Source organism: Branchiostoma belcheri, unplaced genomic scaffold (assembly GCF_001625305.1).
Source record: "Branchiostoma belcheri isolate BF01 breed outbred unplaced genomic scaffold, Haploidv18h27 scaffold9, whole genome shotgun sequence".
NCBI classification, from domain to species: domain Eukaryota; kingdom Metazoa; phylum Chordata; class Leptocardii; order Amphioxiformes; family Branchiostomatidae; genus Branchiostoma; species Branchiostoma belcheri.
The window spans coordinates 5,177,973-5,196,064 of NW_017804575.1; the positions used below are offsets into that span (position 1 = coordinate 5,177,973).

General features: G+C 39.8%; 1 protein-coding gene and 1 pseudogene across 1 annotated transcript in view; one reads left to right on the forward strand and one right to left on the reverse strand.

Moving 5' to 3' along the window:
- Nucleotides 1-2,643: 2,643 nt before the first annotated feature.
- LOC109487670 lies at nucleotides 2,644-13,218 on the forward strand (annotated as a pseudogene).
- Nucleotides 13,219-15,285: 2,067 nt separating this feature from the next.
- Nucleotides 15,286-18,092, reverse strand: part of LOC109487723 (sphingolipid delta(4)-desaturase DES1-like) — an 8,147-nt gene continuing 5,340 nt past the window's right edge. Inside the window, 2 exon segments of the mRNA XM_019791776.1 lie at nucleotides 15,286-15,540; nucleotides 16,851-17,054. Of these exon segments, the coding sequence (XP_019647335.1) occupies nucleotides 15,358-15,540; nucleotides 16,851-17,054 (387 nt within the window). The 3' untranslated portion in view covers nucleotides 15,286-15,357.

The window sequence follows — 18,092 nt, forward strand, 5'->3', positions numbered from 1 at the left end:
TATATATATATATACACTTTATCTCAAATTGTTCCTTTCATAGCAACGCTCGAAATGAGTTAACTATTCAAACTTCTACAAATTAACCCAATTTTACTAAACTTACAGACCAACAAAAAACTTCCCAAAACCCACTAATTTTAGAAAAGGTGGGACATTACGTCTTCCATGGTCTAAACAGAGAAGTCAAACCCCTTAGACATAGTTTTAGACATAGCTACAGGTCTAGACAACTACCTTTTATCATGTAGATTTTAGTTATTTTATACTACGTTTCTTTGTTCTTTTATGTTTGTAATCTGCAATTAGCCCCCCGGGCATGAATTTGCAATAAACTTCACTATACATAGAGAGAGACAGACAGAGAGATTGACAAGTCCTTTCTTACTGACACCAGGAATTACAGGGCGTCGTCAAATTGTACAGCATCAGAGACATGCAAGTAGGGCACAGCAGGAGCGGGGTCTTCAGTAACACCTAAAGGAGGTAAGTTTCCAGAATTAAGAAAAGCCATGTCGAACAGAGATTATGTCAACATCTATTTAATGATCATAGAAACGTGGATTCTATTGCTGTCATCTGTCACCGTGCATCTGTATCATAGGCCATACATGTACATCATAATAACATCATCCTAAGTTGCTTGGAATAGTAACACCAGTGACGTCATAAAATGATGTCATGCATATTTAAACTGTCCGCCATCTTGTATCGTCAATATTGAATTTTCGAAAATACTTTTTTTCAAGATAAAGCCTATAAGTACAATTGACATTCTCTGTAAAAAAAAATCGAAGTTAAGATGAAATTTTAAGGAAAATAGCCGAAATGTACCTGATGTTATGATATGGTCCGCCAATTGGTTTTTGGCCAATGACGTCATCAAATTAGCATAAATTATGCATAATTATTAATATAGATTACATGAAATTGTATAAAAAGTTATTAATGTCAGAAAGCATGAGTAAATTATAATAAAAGCCTGACAATGTCATTGATCAAGTCAAAATTACTGATTTTTGTAAAAATGCCTGTCAGAAACCCGTTGCCATGGCATCACGAAAATTTATTAATCTATCTCACTGCTATGAAATTGTTGGCAACATTTTAGGAAAAGTCACCAAGTTTGGTGGCCCTACCACAAGCCGTTCGGACGTTATCGGACATCAAAGTTGGCGCGGGCACTTTTAACCACCCCCGACCCCAGTCTAGATAGGGTTAAAACGTATCGATACTAGGCACTGTAGTTGTAAGTTAAAATTTTTATGTTTACCGAAGGGAAACATATTGTTTTTTCTCAGTTTCTTCCTCTTCTTCTTCTCCAAACAGTGACCTATGACCTGACCAATGACATGATTTGTTGACGCCTGTCACCATGGTGACTGGTGTTGGGTTACATAATGTTGCAATTTCATGGTCTGCTCTGCTCCTGTCACCATATACTAGTAGTACATTTATGTGAATATGTTTGAGTACGAATTAACAGAGCAGACCATGTCCGAAGGTAAACATTATGCATTTGCTTTGCAAATGTTACTTCTCTAGTTAATATTGATATTTTTCTTTTCTTAGAGAAAAAATGTTCTTCAACCTGAAGAGGCTCGTCGTTTTTGTACTCATCATCGTGAAGATAAAACCTGGCTCACTCACAGCCTGTAGCAACAGTTGTCCCCAAATTTGTAGTTGTTATAGCAAAGGACTCAGCAGTGTTCCTAAAGATTTCCCCACAAGTATCACTAGTCTGAAGTTAGAGAGAAACCACATCACAAACATCGGTCAGTCTGATATCTCAAGGTACAGGGGATTAACCTCTTTAACCCTGTCATACAACCATATACGTTACATCCAACCTGGCTCATTTTCAAATTTAGCCAGTCTCACATTCTTGTTGCTTAACCAAAACAAGTTAACTAACATTCAGGCCGACACATTTTCAAATCTACCTAGGCTCAGAAGCTTAAACCTTTCCAGAAACGATATTACTAACATTCCGCCTGGAGTATTCCTAAATCTTCCCGAGCTGAAATATCTGTATGTGACCCACAACAGTATAATCAATATTCAACTCGGCGCATTTATGAACCTACTCAAACTGGCTAGGCTTTTCCTTAACAACAATGACATAACTAAAATTCGTCCTGGTGTAGTTTCCAATTTACCCCAACTGACAATTCTGCACCTGTCCGTCAACCAGATTTCTCACATTCACCCTGCCGCACTTTCCGATTTGCCTCAGTTGCGAGAGTTAGATCTGCACGACAACAAAATAACTACCATTCATGCAGGCACATTGTCAAATCTGATTCATCTCGAAGAGCTGGATCTTCATTGCAATCAAATAAACAACATTCACTCAGGTGAATTTGCAAATTCCCGAGAGCTCCAATTCGTGTCGTTGGAATACAACAATTTGAAAGTCATTCCGTCGGGTCTTTCTCAAACCTACCCCAGCTCAATCATCTCTTCCTAGATTCCAACAAGATAACTACTGTTGAGGTTGGTGCATTCTCAGATTTGCCCCAGCTTCTGGATTTGGACCTGTCATCAAACCTGATGACATACATTCAGGTTGGTACATTTTTAAATCTACCATTGAATTCCAACATATCCCTTCACAATAACCCCTGGCAGTGTGACTGCAGAATGGCTCCCTTCAGGCAGCAGATGACTGGGTCTGCTTTATTTGAGAGCCAAATCATATGTAAAGGACCCAGTAATTTTCTCGGACAAAGACTTGGCGATACGAATCCCGAGGACCTTATCTGTGAGGCACCAAAGATTCTGAGCTTTACAGGAGGTAAAAATAAGACATTCATACAAGGTGACACTGTTCATATGGCGTGTGAAGTGTCAGGAATCCCCACACCAGACACCACAGTCACCCTCCCATCTGGACTAAATATAACTGTTGAGTCAGATGGGAGAGTGACAATGGAGTCAGACGGTACCGTTATCATACCAAATGCTACTACAGAAGATAGTGGTCTGTACGTCTGTATTGCAGCGAGTCCTGTAGGCTCCACATCTGCCACAGTGTTACTATCTGTTGGTGCTCAAAGGCCGGTATCAAAAAGCCCCCCAATTAGCACTACTGAAAGTGATGCTGACACAACACCCTACTCCACACCTCTTCTCATTTCCGTTTGCGTTAGCATCTTTATCGGAGCACTGCTGATGTCTTGTGTTGTTCTTGTCGTTAGGCATAGAAAAAAGGATGTAACTCCTCCTGCCAATGCTATAAACACAGGCACTACTGTAACAGTACCTGATGCCGACAATGAAGCAGCAGATGCTGATTCTGTAACTAGTCAAGACGTTAACGTGTATGAGAATGATGATGAGGTGGCAGGATCTGCTAATTCTGCAGATGTGCCATCCACTGATGTATATGAGAATGATGACGATGTAGAAATGTGCACTGATGCTGAAGATGGGCAAGACATTAACGTGTATGAAAATGATGATGATGTAGCAATACCAACTGGTTCTGAAACTGGACAAGACACTAACGTGTATGAAAATGATGATGATGTAGCAATGCCCATTTGCTCTGAAACTGGAAAAGACACTAACTTGTATGAAAATGATGATGATGTAGCAATGCCGAATGATTCTGTACCCAAACAAGACACTAGCAGTCTTTATGTGAATGATGAAATGGTAGCAAAATCTGCTATTGTAGCATCTGTGACACCTATGAATATATATGAGAATAGTGGCCTGGAAGCAGGGGAAAATGTGACCATGTATGAAAATGATGAAAAGAAAGCAGAATCTGTTGGTGGAAAACCCATTGGCATGTACAAGAAGAACGATGACAAAACAATACCTGGTGATTCTAAAGATGGGGAAGACATTCCTGACTTTAAGAGTGACAATGCACACTCTGCACCTAATGATTCTCTGTCAATCTGTGACAATAGTGCTTCAGAGGTGGCATATACTGGTTCCCAGACAGAGAAAACTGCTTCTCAGCCCATCTATGGGAACGAGAATGAGGAGGCAATGTCTGCTTTATCCCTCCCTCATTCCATCTATGGGAACGAGAATGAGGAGGCAATGTCTGCTTTATCTCTCCCTCATTCCATCTATGGGAACGAGAATGAGGAGGCAATGTCTACTTTATCTCTCCGTCATTCCATCTATGGGAACGAGAATGAGGAGGCAATGTCTGCTTTATCTCTCCCTCATTCCATCTATGGGAACGAGAATGAGGAGGCAATTTCTGCCGATTCTCAGCCCATCTATGGGAACGAGAATGAGGGGGCAATTTCTACCGATTCTCAGCCCATCTATGGGAACGAGAATGAGGGGGCAGTGTCTGCCGCTTCTCAGCCCATCTATGGGAACGAGAATGAGGGGGCAGTGTCTGCCGATTCTCAGCCCATCTATGGGAACGAGAATGAGGGGGCAGTGTCTGCCGATTCTCAGCCCATCTATGAGTGACAAGAAAAATGAGCAACTGTTGACATCTGTTGAGCCAAAACAAGCAAGTGGGCAAAGAAAAACAATGATTATGATATTAACCACAACAAACAGACTTAAGAGTCATTGCACGAGAAAACCAGGCAGAGGTCGGAAGATGGGGGTCGGCCAAATCGACTCAAACTTTGTATATGAGATAGGTATGGGGAAGTATGAACAGTCATATATTTAAAACCCTCCAGATATTTTATATTGTTTATATTGTTAAAACAAACTACCGACTGTGCCTTTGATACCTAACATAATTTTGTGGGGCATATGCACGGCAAGCAGTATTCATTAAGGCCACACCGACTTACATTGTAATTTTATGGATGACATCCTCTTTAGACCCCCAAACTAGTGCGCGCGGGCGAATAAAAAAATTTCCGGCCCAAAATAAAAATGATACTAAACCACAGGAGTACAAAGCTTGTATTGTGAATTTGCAGCAGTACATAGCTGCAAATACGACAAGCCGGCACATGCTGGCTTTTTGCGGAATTAATGAATCGGCACTGTACGAATGTACTGAGTTCTTGAGTCGTGGAGCTTGAGTCGTGGAGCCATCCTCCAGAGTTACCACTGGCTCCGTATTGTCGCTACATGTAACTACCATGTACTACCCAGGCCTAGAGCCACGCCAGACGTGATCTTTTTTTTAGACCAGGCAAAAATCAATGCGCGCGTGGATGACATCGATGAAATTAAGTCGGTGTGGCCTAATTGAAAATAAAATGATTTTTTTTTATTGGAAATCAAAGACGTACGTGTATGAACACAAAAGTACCATTCCCTTTGGCATCTGTAAAGATTTCAAACTCCTATGCTCCTAATTGGATTATTGCCTTTTTATTCTTGTCAAAGGCGACAATGAAATCACTTCTGTTGATTATGTGTTAGTGAATGCACTGAACAATTGATGTTAAGGTATAGGGATGTTATTGTTGTGTAGAGATGATGTGGGTAATTGTGATAAGGGATCGCAGCCAATGTTAAAGAAAGTACTAAAAAGAGGTAATTTTACCTCAGTTGTCTCAATATTGTATTTATTCTCAATGTCATTCTATGTAACAGTGCTTTCATGGTAATACACTTTAATGAAAGTTTTTTTTTTCACAAAGTGGGTAGACTACCATCTGTTCATAGCGTATTGTAGTGCATTGAGTGGCCAGCCGTAAATTAATGATATTGTTAATATACACTTTTAATTACTTAATTACTTAATTTCATACCAGGTCTTGTGTGTGGATACAAAAGTGGAAGTCATTTTGGGTGTTTTGGATGTATTTACATTTTTATTCACGTTTCACCTTAAATTATTTACTTTGTTTAGTGTGGCCTTGTGCGACAATTTACTAATGATTACTTCTGTAAATTATGGCTAAATGCACTGAAAAGATATGGAGCTTCATTCCTGAGTAAAATTGATATTTGGTGATTGTAATTGAGGACCGTAGCCATTGTTGTGAAAAGTACAGTAACTCATTGTCGTTGTAACATTGTAGCTGTGTCATAGTCTTTATTTCGAAATCAAAATCTTATCTTTTCTTGTCGTTGTTTGTTGTCTTCGTCGCAAGTATGGTATAGATGGTAGACATTGTTTTCATGACGATGTAAGGTGATTAGAGATTTGTCTAAACGTGTGTTGACAGTTGTAGTGCACTGAATGGACATTACAACAGTATTGTTGTAAATTGTGTAAATTGTACAGTAAACCCATTGCATTTGTAATATAACATACACGTTTAACTACTTGATGACCGTCATGAACTGCTATTGCGCAAAAGCAGTAAGGTACATGTTGATGCATTTTAATGCCATTAGGGTTTCTTCTTTGAATGTTAATGTAACGTAAATACTCTCAACATTCAGCCTTTAACCTTTTATGTTGTATTAGATTGTGTCTGTGTTTCTCAACATGTGTAATATTATACGCACAGAGTAATAAATAAAACATGCACATAAAAACTTCAGCGTTCTCGACAGATTACTTGACGATAAAAGCAGTCGCCAATTATAAAACAAATTCTGAGCATATTGTACAAAAAAGTGTCAAGTTCATTTGCAGAATATCAAACAAGGAAAGGTAAGGGAATGATATACAATGATTAAAAAGTAGATATTCAAAACAGTCCGCAATGTTTAAACTATAAAAGCAGTCACCAAGAGGAGAAACAAAAATTGATCATATCATACAAACAGTTCACTTGCAGCATATAAAAGGGTAGGAAACGATAGACAAAGTAGATAAGCAAAACAACTTTAAAACTGTCCACAATGCTTAACAATAGTTCCGAGACTTCATACCTCCATTAAATATGGGCCTCACATGTAAATGTAAAATTTCGTCTTTAATTATGCAAATGACCTCTACATTAACATAATATATGTATCGTGATGTTAACTTTTGATTAACTTACACATGTCGCAAGTACGAAATTCCCATCATTAACCACTAAGAAGTATTAGAATTCAGATTAATTATGCAAATTAGGTCCGTATTTGCATAATTGATATCTGGTGATATTACACCTACCATATATTATAAACATTTTACATGTACCAAAGTCCCATGATGTGAAACACTAGAACTACAGAATTTCCTCACTAATTATGCAAATGAAGTCATCATATGTATAATTTGCATCCAATAATGTGGATCTCTGTCTAAGCTACCCACATACCAAAAACCATAAAAATACATTGTTTCTTTGTGAATTTATCTGCTCTGAAAGGTTTCTCCCCAAAAAAACTGCAGATCCAGAACAAGCGGCTAGGGGAACCAAACCCACACCACTTATTACTAGCAGGAAGAGCTATCCACAACTCAAAAATCAAGACCATAGCATGTTCAGGACAAAAGATACAAAAACCAGAAGTTCTGCTGCAGTACCAAGGTCAGCCACCAGGAGGCCCAAAATCGATCTTGACCTTTGCCTACCCAACACCTACCCACATACCAAATATCATTACAATCCATCCAAAGGTTCAAACTTTATGCTGCCCGCAAATGTCCAGAAACACAAATACACACACAGACACACAGACAGACATGCCAAAAACAATACTTCCATTTTTCATGAAGCATCTGACCTCTTTCTCTGATGGGTATTTTTGCACAAAGATGTACTGATTGATACAAATGTAAGTCTTGGGGATAAAATGGACATGCCATTTTAGCAACGTGCAGAGAAAGTCTATAATATGAGTCTACATTTAACACCTAAGATAGAATGTAAATCTATCATGTTTAACGGTATTCAGACCGGGCTTTGGGGGGGGGGCTACTAGCTTACGTGGACGACGACCTCTTTTCCTCGGAAATTAGTCTTCCACTTTTACGAAAACTGAAATCCCATCTCATTGAGCCAGAACTAGTTTACATGTACTGTACGTATAAGGGAAATGATCTAGAGTTTCTACCGGTACCGACTAGTTTCTACCAACTAACTCATGCACAACTCACTATTGCACAAGTTTACATAAAGCAAGGAGAGGCGTTAGGCTGAGGATTGAAATGGACATGCCATTTTAGCATTGTGCAAAAGGTCTATAATGTGAATCTACATTTCACATCAAAGATACAATGTAAATCTATCATGTTGAACCGTATTCAGACCGGGATTTTTGGAGGGAGGGGGTTCCTAGCTATATATATATAGCTTAGGCGGACGTCGACCTCTTTTCCTCGGAAATTAGTCTGCCACTTTTAGGAAAACTGAAATCCCATTGCTGTGAGTCAAACCTAGTTTGCGTTAACAGTACGTACAAGGGAAATAAAGCAGGGTATTTCCTCTGATGGGTATTTTTGCACAAAGATGTACTGATTGATACAAATGTAAGTCTTGGGAATGAAATGGACATGCCATTTTGGCAAAGTGCAGAGAAAGTCTATAATGTGAATACAAAGTATACATTTAACACCTAAGATAGAATGTAAATATATCATGTTTAACCGTATTCAGACCGGGCTTTTGAGGGGGAGGGGGGCTCCTACCTTAGGCGGACGTCGACCTCTTTTCCTTGGAAGTTAGTCTGCCACTTTTACGAAAACTGAAATTCCATCGCTTTGAGCCAGAACTAGTTTACATGTACTGTACGTATAAGGGAAATGATCTAGGGTTTCTACCGACTAGTTTCTACCAACTAACTAGATGTACAACTCACTATTGCACAAGTTTACATAAAGCAAGGAGAGGCGTTAGGCTCGGGATTCAAATGGACATGCCGTTTTCGCATTGTGCAAAAGGTTTATAATGTGAATCTACAGTTCATATCGAAGATAGAATGTCACCATCATGTTTAACCGCGTATTCAGACCGGATTTGGGGAAGGGGGCTCCTAGCTAAGACCAGACTGGTTACCATGATCAACATGTCGGCTTCGGGGTGTTCCGGCCGGTTAGAGGTTGTTTGGCACCAGATAGGAGGTCAGCCGTGATGTCTAATTTCTATACTTTCTACGAAGCGACAGAAATTGGCTGGACTCTTATCGGGTGCCAAACAACCTCTGACCGGTCGAAACACTCAACACCTGTTGAGCATGGTAAACAGGCTAAACTCGGAAATTAGTCTGTCACATTTAGGAAAACTGAAATTCCATTTCAATGAGTCAGACCTAGTTTGTACTGTACGTCTAAAGGCATCCAGTGCAGTTTTTTGTGGTTGAAAACCCGATTTTTCAAAGCCAGTATTCTAGTCATTTATCTAGTACTGAGTTGAAACCACACTATCCCAATGTATATAGACCCTCATGGCACAAAAATTCCCAAAATCCTGACGGAAAATGGTTACTGGAAGGGCCCTTGACTGATTTAAAGGGTACCACCCAGAAAATAAAGGACTCATCTTGGAGCTTGTTTCTGCAGTTTTAAATGCCCAGAGTATGAAATACTGATTAAAATGGGCTAATATGAAGTAGTATGTGTCCATATCACAACGATTGCCTTATTCCTGATATTTCCAGTTTAGCTGCCCTGAAATTGCATTGGATTCCTTTAAGGAGAAGAAAGCAGGGTTCCTGCCGACTAGTTTTGATATCATTTTGCATTTGGAAAAGACGGGTTGCACAGGTGGCAGAAACTGCCCGCAATTAAAAATCTACTTCCCTCGTACCGTTTTGCAAAGCTCCGATTTAACCACAAAAACACACAATTGTCTGCGCCCTGCATTGCGTCGCTCGCATAACATATATCTCACGATTTCATTTACATAAATGCATTAGGCTGTGGCCTGGTATGATTTAGTACAGTAGTTATAATTCCCTTGCTGTGCTAGTTTGCGCATCCGGATCCAGCCGTTTTCTGCCAGTTCATACAAATGTCCGAGCAAGCAGACCAAGTAGAGACCTCGACATTAGGGTCCCGCCACGGCCAATCCAGCGTCCTGCCGTCCCAGGCGCCTCCTGTAAACCAGGGTGGTCCAAGCGGACGTGACAGCCGAGGCGTCGGCGGTTCTGAAGAGAGTCCAGAAGGGGTAGAATCGTCTTCAGATCCGTACGAAGAAGCCGAGAGGGTCTACTATACAATAAACCCAGCGGATCTCTCTGCAAGTGTGAACGGCACTCGACTGCTGCAATCCAGCATAGAGTCGGAGTCACCCCCGGCGGGGGCGCTGAAGACACTAGACGCTATGTCATGGACACGTCTCCAGGTAATGTAGTGTTTCCTAGATTTTTCTCTATCCTGTTCGGATATTCTGTGTGCAGTACTAGTGTGCAGTAAACTTCACAATCATTACCTACACTGGTTATAGCAGTATGATATCCTGCATCTAATACCATTTCTAGCGGACAACGCGAACCCGGGTGGCGCAAGCGGCTGCAGCTTCCTCCGCGCCCGCCGCAGCTGTATGGTCACCACGCTGGCAACCTTAGCCATTGTGGGATTCGCCCTGACGATGTTTGTAACTAAAGAGGTAATCCTAAAACTATATCTTTCATGGAAGGCAATTAAATGCCTCAGTATTTAGTGGAAACAAAATGTACTTTTTATCATTCTTAAAATGTATTACAATTCCGCCGACTGAGCATCTGGGGCACCAACTTATTTCTGCTTCCTTTTTACATGGCTAATGCACTCGGTGCTATTTTTAAACCACAATGAATTCGAAATGACAGAAACTAGTGGACGAACAACAATAAATAAACCATAATAGCAACCCATTAATTCAATTCAGTAATTCAGTATTAGGAAGCTGATGCTATGTCATCTTTGACAGAAGTCTTTTAATTAGATGTTTACTCAGTCATCTTTAAAGTTGTTAAATTGCAATTTTACTTCCTTGTCGCCTTCTTGGCTTACTTTAAAGATGAAACGTTTCACCCATTGACGTCGGCTGCATTCGCATTTCTTCAGGAAATGTCCCGACTGTCCACCACTGTTGACGTTTTAAAAAGCAACCTGGACAAGGAGAATGACCGAATCGCCGCCTTGGAGCAGCGTCTTCATGAGATGGGGAAGGCGCCCGGTAAGTAGGATTGGATCCTGTGTAAGTACTTTACCTTCACGACAATTGGGCACATAATGTTGATATTTGATATCATCTAAAGACCCGACACAACCAGCTTCATTATCAGGCTATGTTGATTTGATTATATGGATGACATCCTTTTGGAACCCCAAAACTAATGCGAGCGTGCGAATAAAAAAAAACAACAAAAAATTGCCTTCATCACCTTCTATAGAATGGCATTATTAGTTAATCGATAAGTAATGATATGAAAAAGAATTACACATTGAATTCGAAGCTTAAATTGATATGATTCCGATGATTCTAGGTATATTTTATGGGTAAAATCTGTTGTTAGAGATAGTTGATATGATCTTTCGTACCGTCTTCTGTTAAAGGTACATCAGAAATGGTTACGTCTGCTGGGGTATCAGTGACACCCGGTCCCAGCCCTACCGGACCATCAACAAACATCTGCACAGAGCTTGTCGACTGCAGCTGCAGGTGAGGCATCCATTTTGTCTTGTATGAAATAATATAATAATAAATGGTTTTTATTGTCCAAACAGTACCCATGCAGTCGCAGCCTTTATACGGCTGAATTGATGCAGGGTATCACATAATAATCAATACATTCACAACAATTACAACAATCAAATAATACACATGATACACATATTTGTTCCACAATTATTTTTTGTGGAACTGTGCGGCTGCCATTCGGCGCCACAAGGTGACCTCAATACGACTTTCCCCAACCGAAGTAAGGTACCCATTCACACCTGGGTGGAGTGAGGAAAGTCGTGTAAAGTGCCTTTCCTAAGGGCACAACGTCGGGACGCATGTTCAGACATGTCCCGGGTACGACTCGGAATCGAACCCGGGTCTCCCCGGTTCATAGTCGATTGCTCTAACCACTACACCACCCGACGCCACTGTACCACTACTAGTACTTGTCGGTGTAGTTGTTTTCTGGTTTCTAATATGCCTTGTTGTCGCTTAGAATGACATAGAGATATAATGACGACCTTTATTGCACATTTTTGCCACATTGGGCTATTAGTACAGGTTGCAACAAAATATGCTGAACAAATACAGTTAACAGAATATAAAACTAACTATCATTGATTACATAAATTCAACTTCTCGCTTTTCAGTTATGGTTGAGATAAAAGTGTTTTTCGATGGATGGTTTGTCTAGTTGCATGAGGAATATGAATTTTCTATAGTGCATAAAATGGGGAATATGTATGTTTTTAAAGCAAAAGCACGGTTATCCATGAAAACTATACACATCCTATAAAGTTACATACCATGATGATAGTACGAAAAAATTCGTGTTGTTCCTAAGTACTGGAACCACACAGATATCTCTGCATGTCTGTTTTAATGCTAAACTGTTTTTCAGGATCTTGTCCCAGAGAGTATACAGAATTTCGTGGAATCTGCTACAAGACGTACAAGAGACCCAAATCCTACAAGAACGCGGCCGCAGCCTGTCGTGAAGACGGCGGCACCCTCGCCGTGCCCAAAGACGCTGACATCAACGACTATCTCATCTCCTTGATCAAACCAAAAGATCCTAGGTCTGGTTACTCATTATTCTGGTTTGGCCTACACGATCAGCGCCGAGAAGGAAGCTTTGAGTGGATAGACGTCACTCCACTTGGGGAGTTCAACTCATGGGGCGTGGGACAACCGGATAACTTCGCTCCTGAAGAAGATTGTGTCATTTGGTGGCCAAATTCTCATGACTTTCATATGGGGTGGTCTGACTACGATTGCCACAGGGAACTTTCCTTTATGTGCCAGGTCATCCCAGGTTCGTCTTTTGAACAGAAAAACACAGAAACTTTAGGGTAACAAGTTTCTACAACACGGCCAAGATTTTCTTTTCATTAGCACATTTATTGATTACCTCTTAATAATCAATTGTTTTAAGTCAAAGTGTAATTGATTTTAAGTACCCTCGAGCTCTGTAAAATAAGTACGAAATTCAGCCTATTTCTACAATGTAAAATAAGTACGAAATTCAGCCTATCGCTGCAATATCGCTGCTTATTTGATTAATAAACCTTAGATTCAACCGTTCAGATTCTTCGAAGTACTTTAGAAGGACGATAGAAAAAAAGACATGAAAACAAACGTAGCAGTAGTTTTTCGTCCAGGTTTTCACTGAATATTGATTAATTCCGAATCAAGATCAACCTACATTTTGTAATGGTGTGTATTTTACATGCATTTCGTTGTAATTCTCTGTTTCCTGTGTATTTCGCCTTTTAGTCGGACCCTGAATGTTTAGAACAGTTCTTGAGAACTTCTAATTTGATTCTAAAATTCTGGCTAGCTGTTGTTAAGTAGGTGTTTCCAAGTAGATGTCGGGATAAAATATCGTAATGTTGTCTGACTGCCGGAATTCTAACTACTAGTAATTAAATGTTATCTCCTTAATTGTATATATTTAAATATATGCACCTGGCTTACTCAATGTCCTTGTCGCAAGTGTTCTCCATTCTAATCACCCCAATCAGATATCTTGTTATCATTATTATGATTTATTTATTTATTCATTTGCATCATTTTGCTAGGTACCTTTTCAAATCAAATGTTGTTACTAATTGATATTATTATTATTATCACTACTATCATCGTTATTGTTTTCATTTGCTGTTTTTGCTCATACTGCTGCCGACCTGTTATGTATTATTTATTACTTATCGAATGATTCATTGTTTATCGTTGGCTCGCCGTTCTATTGACCTCAACGTTCATTATATGATTTGTTAATTCTTTGTCATCACCCTTGTAAATAGTGTTGTTATTATTTCTGTTATTGTTTATTTTGTTTATTATTTATGTTATCCTTATTAGTTTATATTGGTGGGGGCATTAAAAAGGAGTATGTTCCTGTTTCCCCCCAACCTTGTACATTTGTTGTAATAAAGCTGAAATAAATAAATGAATAAATAAATAATTGTCAGGCAATCAGACAAGAATATTGTCATCAGAATGTCATCACAAAAAAAGACAAAGGACAGAACTTCAAGAATGCGTCACGATTTATGTCCGGCAACATTCAATCACTGCACCTTTATTAGTTTCTTGAAATTTTTACATCAGTCATTGCTCCCTAGCGCTTCACGTTACGTTGGTGTGTCTATATTCCAATAAACGACCTTTTACATACATTTCTGTAACATATTTTGCATGTATGATTTGTAGATACTTGTGATTATGATATCAGTTACATGTTTCTTCTTAGAATTCGTTTTGTTTTCTCACAACTAGAAGCATCTATACATTATCCATTACTCACATTTCCTTGTCAAGCTTCCTCAAAACCTCTATGGGACTCTCCCTCTCAATGCCTTCCTATCCTCTATTACATAGAAGTGAACCATTGCATAGAATTAAAACATTACATAGAAGTAATCCACAAGTGGGACATAACATACTACCAGAACTGTCCTATTACGTAGAACTGCCCCATTACATACAACTGTCCCATTACAATAGAACTGAACCATTATTACATAGAACTGAACCATTACATACAAGTGATACATAACGTACTACCAGAACTGTCATATTACATAGAACTGCTGTCCCATTACATAGAACTGACCCATTATACAGAAATAAACCATTACATAGAAATAAACCATAGAATCTAGCCATTACTAGAACTGAAACATTACATAGAATTGAATCATCAATATGGACCTTATAGCTCTTGATTTGTAGTGTATGGAAGAAAATCCTCTCTGGATTAGTCAATACATTCAGTGCAGATCTATATGATTTTGAAAGTTGTTTCTATGAATTGTTGATGCTTTGAAGGCTTCAGAGACTATTTGTCAATGTTATATGATTATGAGTTGATAATTGATTTTAAGCTCTATCACTATTAATAAATATTGTTACATCTATATTTCGAAAGTTTTCGTGCTACTGGGTATGTCATGATTAATGAATTCGAAACACTTAGGGTCTGCAGATTTTTCTGTTAAGCTAGCATTGGGTATGTAGAGTGTGTGTAGATGTATTATACATGGTGAAGTGAATCATGAAAGTTCCTCTGTGTTGGTAGTAATCATAGTAAAACGTTAAACGAGACTTTACTAATACGTGACATAAGCAATTGATCAAAAGTGCCAGGGAGTTTATATCGTCCACCATCTCTTTTAAGTGAAGGCTGAAGTGCTCTGATATATATGGCCTCCTTGATGCCTCTTAAAAAGTAGTCCTGTCTCGTGTGAACAAGGTCACGTGTTTGTAAACCGTAACTCTCGCGAGATCACGTCGTGAAGTGATTGGTCATTAATTATCCTGATGAAGGCGACAGTGGTCGCTGAAAATTTGATCTCTGTAAACTGTGTGTTGGAATAAAGTTTAACGTTTTACTACATGGTGAAGTGTACTTGTGTCTGCATGTGATGTTTTATTCTGCCTTGATGTCGCCATCTACATCCAGGTTGGCAGGGTTGATGGGGATGGGCCTACTCCTGCGCTTGACGCGGGCGTACGGTCCGATGTCCGGGTCTGTCACGAAGTCGTACAGGACGCGGGTCCAGGAGGTGTGGCAAGGAAGGTTGTTGTAGAACTCCGGGGCAATCTCACGTACCTGGGGATGTGTAAAGCCTTGGTCACAACCCACCGTACGTGCTTCTGCGTGCTGTCTACGTGCAAAAACGTGGGCAAACTTAGGGCATCATTGCGTGGTGAGTACCACCTCCGTACGGAATCCTACGGATTTGGGAGCACGCAGACACGCCGTAGAACTTTAAGTGCATGTCAAACTTTTTCTGCGTGCGGTCTGCGGATTCACCACCCGTGCGTGCGAGTACGTGCGACGCGCGTGCCCCGTACGTACCGTACGGAAGAAGCATGTGTGAGTACGGCCTCCTTACGGTAAAGTTGCAGTCGCACAGAGATCGTACGTTGTAAGCACGTACAACTTACCACTTGCGCAACGAACGATGCACGCAACCGCTCACGGCCAGACGTGGCGTGCAGACTACTCTTACACCTTGTGCAACCGTGCGAGTGACGTGCGTCGAAGCCACTCCTTCCCCACTTTTCAGAAAAACACGTTTCAGAAAAAAAAACACAGCAGACGTAGCCTCCCAAAAAACGTACGGACGAAAAGCACGTACGGCGGGTTGTGACCAAGGCTTAAGACAGTATCTTGTATATTACGTTCATATGTGACACATCACAACACTTATCAGTCTACAATAACAAATACTGAATTAACTGTCGACTGTAGTGTTTCAACTTTTCACACATGGTTTGTACCTGGCATGTAGATAAAGTTAGGCAATAGAGTTTTATTCTTTTATGGTGTGAAAAGAATTCCAAAAAATATTTTATGGGTAAGTTGTGCATATATCAGATGAGTATTACCGTAAAACACTTTATATTCGCGGTAGCAAAATTGCGCGGTCTGACAAAAATGGACGCTTTCGCAGAACTATATGTTTGCGGTGGCGGCAGGTGCAGAAAGAAGAAATTCAGTGAATTATATGCTAATGGAAATGATAAATTTGCGGTACAAAAGCGACCACGAAAACCGCGAATATAAAAGTAGCACGAATATAACATGATTTACAGTACAGTTGTAAGTTTCTATCAAGGCGTATTATGAATTAAATTCCAGATGATTTGTTGCTGTCAGTTATCTGTACGTACATGTCCTGCTGGCATTCCTGGTACAATATTTTTCAATAATTTCATGATTTCATTAGATCATAGACCCCCATTTTTTTGCCCCGCAGTGGCATAGTTACTTCCGCATTCGTTGCGTTTCGCTGCGGTGTGATGCGTTGCACGAGAAATACTAGTAGTAGTACCTCCAAATCGTACCTATACAGGGTGCTATATGGTACTGTATGTGCAGAACAAGTTACACAGGACAAGTTAACAAGACCTCACCTTGGGAAGTCTGCACCCAGGAATATTGGGAAAGTCGTGGTGCTCGTTGTGATAACCAGCGTTGAAGGTGATCGCGTTGAGTGGACCGTAGTAGGAGTAGGTCTCGTAGCCTTTCTTGAACATGTAGTGCTCTGAGATGAAATGTCCGGCCACGGGATGAGCTCCCATAGCGAGCGGGGTGCCGATCATCAGGTACGCTAGAGACTGTGTGATACAGAGTAATTATGTTTACCGAAGGAAAACATATTGTTTTTGCTCAGTTTCTTCCTCTTCTTCTTCTCCAAACAGTGACCTCTGACCTGACCAATGACATGATTTGTTGACGTCTCTCACCATGGCGACTGGTGGTTGGTTGACGTCTGTCACCATGGTGACTGGTGGTTGGTTACATAATGTTGCAATTTCATGGTCTGCTCTGCTCCTGTCACCATATACTAGTAGTGCATGTATGTGTTTGGGTAAGAATTAACAGAGCAGACTATGTCCGAAGGTAAACATAATGCATTTTCTTTGCAAATGTTACTCCTCTAGTTATATCAGTGTTTGAAATACACTCCTGCAGTCTGCATTTTGCAGAATGATTTTCAAGATTGTACAAGAAACAAACAAACAAATAAGAAAACTTAATAATAAACTAAAATCTGCACCACACCAACACTGGGATCAAACGTAAATTAGGTTAGAGTAGTATTCAAAGAAAATTCAAACTGTACTACTTGATAAATTATGTAGATAAATCATGGAGATGATTTCTAGATGTCTCAAGTGACAACCATAATTATAACTAGTATCTTTTCTTCGGCAGCAGAATGAACTGATGAACTAGTGAAAACTTATTACATGTAGAGGAACTGGGAGAACCTTTTGAACATGACAAAATGAGTAAGTTCATTCATTATAAATGAGAGCAAGTCCGGATCTGAAGCTGAACCACTGGACCTCAACCTGGACTTGAACCCACCCCTACTGTGGAGATATTAGGGAATGATAACTTCACTGCAGAGAAGGACCTGTGAAGACTGACAGTGAGAGAAAATGCCACAATTTAGCTACTAGTATATATGCAAATATAGATAGGAATTATTGGGTTGAGAAGACGGCTTGTGCATTGCAGAAAGTGTTTCCAAAATGTTGACATTCTGCAATACATTGTATTTAATTATTGGAGAACACTGAAAAAAAATATTTTGTCTCCTAGATTAGAATCACACCGACAGACATACTTTGGTAGAAACAAAGAAC